We start from the raw sequence: 2414 nt of genomic DNA on the forward strand, positions 1-2414 counted from the left end.
TTTTTAAGGAAAGGCAAAAGAGAAAGACAGGATATATCTTCACGCTAAGCGCTCGAAAAGAATCGATACACGGATATAGAATTGAAGAATCCATACCTCTGGGGAAGTACGACGAGGACAGATCCGGTTCCAAAAGGTCTTGTTGAAAACTCGAAGACGAGGAAGAGAAAGGAGACCGTAAAGAAGGGAGAAGAATAGCAAAGCCACATAAACTCCAATCAAGAAGAGATCGGCTGGAAAGAACTGAACCATACATACATACACATGAGAACACCAAGTAGCAGTAGTAGGAGCACAGCCCTTCTTTCTCCTGGGAAACGTATCTGTTTCATACATACGAAGCTCGGAAGTGAAGCTAGATGCTCATAACGATGACGGCGCTCACTGGTGTAGGGACAGTGATAGAGGAAGTCTGTGCCATCATGACTAGAAAAGTTCTAAACATCAAGACTTCGTAGAAAGGATAGTAGCAAGGGCCGACAACTACGCTGGTCTCACATGGAAGTTGCCTGATAAGAAAGAAAAGAGATGGAGTACGTAAAGACCAAAAGAAGAACTTGGCTAGGACAGAAGACGCGTGCGCACAGCAAAGTCTATTCGTTGTGAGTGACCGTCACTCTTCTCTCCTCCTCCTTTCGTTCTTCTGTTTTGTCTCTGTGGGTCAGATGTCGTGTAGAGGTATCGCAAGGGCAGGAGGCTAAAGAGACCATACCCACACTAGGCCGTTGTAGAGCCATAATGAGACCGCATCGTAAGAAAGATAGACAGACAAATGGAATCTCCGAAGGAAAAGAAAGACAGAGATGAGGAGAGGTGTAGGGCTATCATGAGAGAATGAGACGGATTCTATAGGAAAAACTCTTGCAAGAGATGTTTAGCTTTCTGTCGTGATAGGGGGAAGATGAATGTATTGACTTTAGCATACTTGTAACTCACACATTTCAATCAGGCAAATCATCAGGTCTGGTTCGGAAGGCAAACTAGGTCTATTCTTAAAAAGGCAATTCAACGAGCAAGATGATAAGGATATGTGGTGATCAGGATGTCCAGGGGGATTCACGTATGTCGTCAAACTCTTCCCGATCGAGACACATCTGGTAAAAGAGAGAGACGAGTAGATACACAGAAGGGTCGATGGTAGTATGTACGCATGGCTGTCCGCATATCGTGCTCACGCGTATAGGTTCATACGGCAAGACAGGATGCTAGGAGAGTCTTGCAGTAGACCTGTTTCCGCTTATGTGAAAGTATTCATCACGTGTGAGTAGCCACTTGAGGCAATACCCTCAATGTAACGCAGAAAGCTACGAGGCGTTCCATCCCTCCTCAAAAGAAGAGAGAAAGTCTGAGAACGACGAGGCTAAGAGAAGCTCCGGCGGGGCCTAGATACACACAAGCCAGAACCATTCTAAGAAAGCAAACACGACAAACTGGAAAAAAAGATGAAGCTAGTCAGAGACGCTGCCGAGACGACCTTAGGGAAAGATGCTTGAACGATTGCTCATAGGAAAAGTAAAGGCGTGCCTAACTCAACATCGGAGAAGAAGCAGGGAGAGTGAAGAAGAAAGCGGGCAGGGAAAGTCGAGTTCAGCTTACCCGAGACAGGCGGACAAGAATTTCATCGAGTGGATTGATGAGAGGGCTGGTTTCTTGTGACAGAAAGGCGTCATCATCGAGAACAAATCCACAGGTGTATGTACACCTGGAGTATTGATACCGCTGAATCAAAGCTACAGCCAATGAACTCATAGCAGATAAAGAAAGGACAAACAAAACAGACCCGAATATCCAGCGAAATGGAAGAAAGATTCGATAGAGAAAGGAGAAAAGAAACGACTGTCGTTGAAGTTCCTCTTCTTCCTGCACAAAGACAAGACAACGACACTCGTGAAAAATATAGTTGGCATCCTCACTATGAGCTGAATGGAAGAGCTTCTCTTCTTGATCTTCACCATTTCTTTCTTGCAGAATGAAGACACAATTCCAAGTAGTCCTGAGCCTCGGAGAGGCGTGTACATACACATGCACACGTACCTAGGTATAGAGTCATTGGCGACAGAGACGGAGATAGACAGATACACAAATGTAAAGCCGTAGCGGCACCTTTAGAAACAAACACGTCTCCTTCACTTCAATTAGCCCCCGGCCAGCCTTTTTGTGCGTGCTTGAAACAAGACGATAGATAACTCCCGTTACATGAGTCATGTCTACTACCATAAGTGTTTCTCTTTCTCCCTCTCCGTGTATTAGATAGCCAGGAGAGAAATAAAAGAAAGAAAGGAAGAAAGATAAGAAGACAAGAAAGCAAGAGAGAGAGAAGGGCTTACTTGAAGAAGATAATTTCGCTGAGTATACTGATGTTGCTGATGCTGTAAAGCTTGAAGTTTAGCTGTATCATTCTTACTCATAAGAAG

The 2414-nt window shown here is 44.7% G+C and overlaps 1 protein-coding gene across 1 annotated transcript in view; it reads right to left on the reverse strand.

Moving 5' to 3' along the window:
* CSUI_000975 (lysosomal cobalamin protein) overlaps positions 1-1319 on the reverse strand; it is a 5872-nt gene extending 4553 nt beyond the window's left edge. The window contains exon 1 of the mRNA XM_068061181.1: positions 97-1319. Within this exon, the coding sequence (XP_067926846.1) occupies positions 97-336 (240 nt within the window). The 5' untranslated portion in view covers positions 337-1319. The remainder of the gene's footprint in view (positions 1-96) is intronic.
* Between the last annotated feature and the right edge of the window lie 1095 nt (positions 1320-2414).

This window comes from Cystoisospora suis, assembly GCF_002600585.1.
Source record: "Cystoisospora suis strain Wien I chromosome Unknown contig_380, whole genome shotgun sequence".
NCBI lineage: Eukaryota > Apicomplexa > Conoidasida > Eucoccidiorida > Sarcocystidae > Cystoisospora > Cystoisospora suis.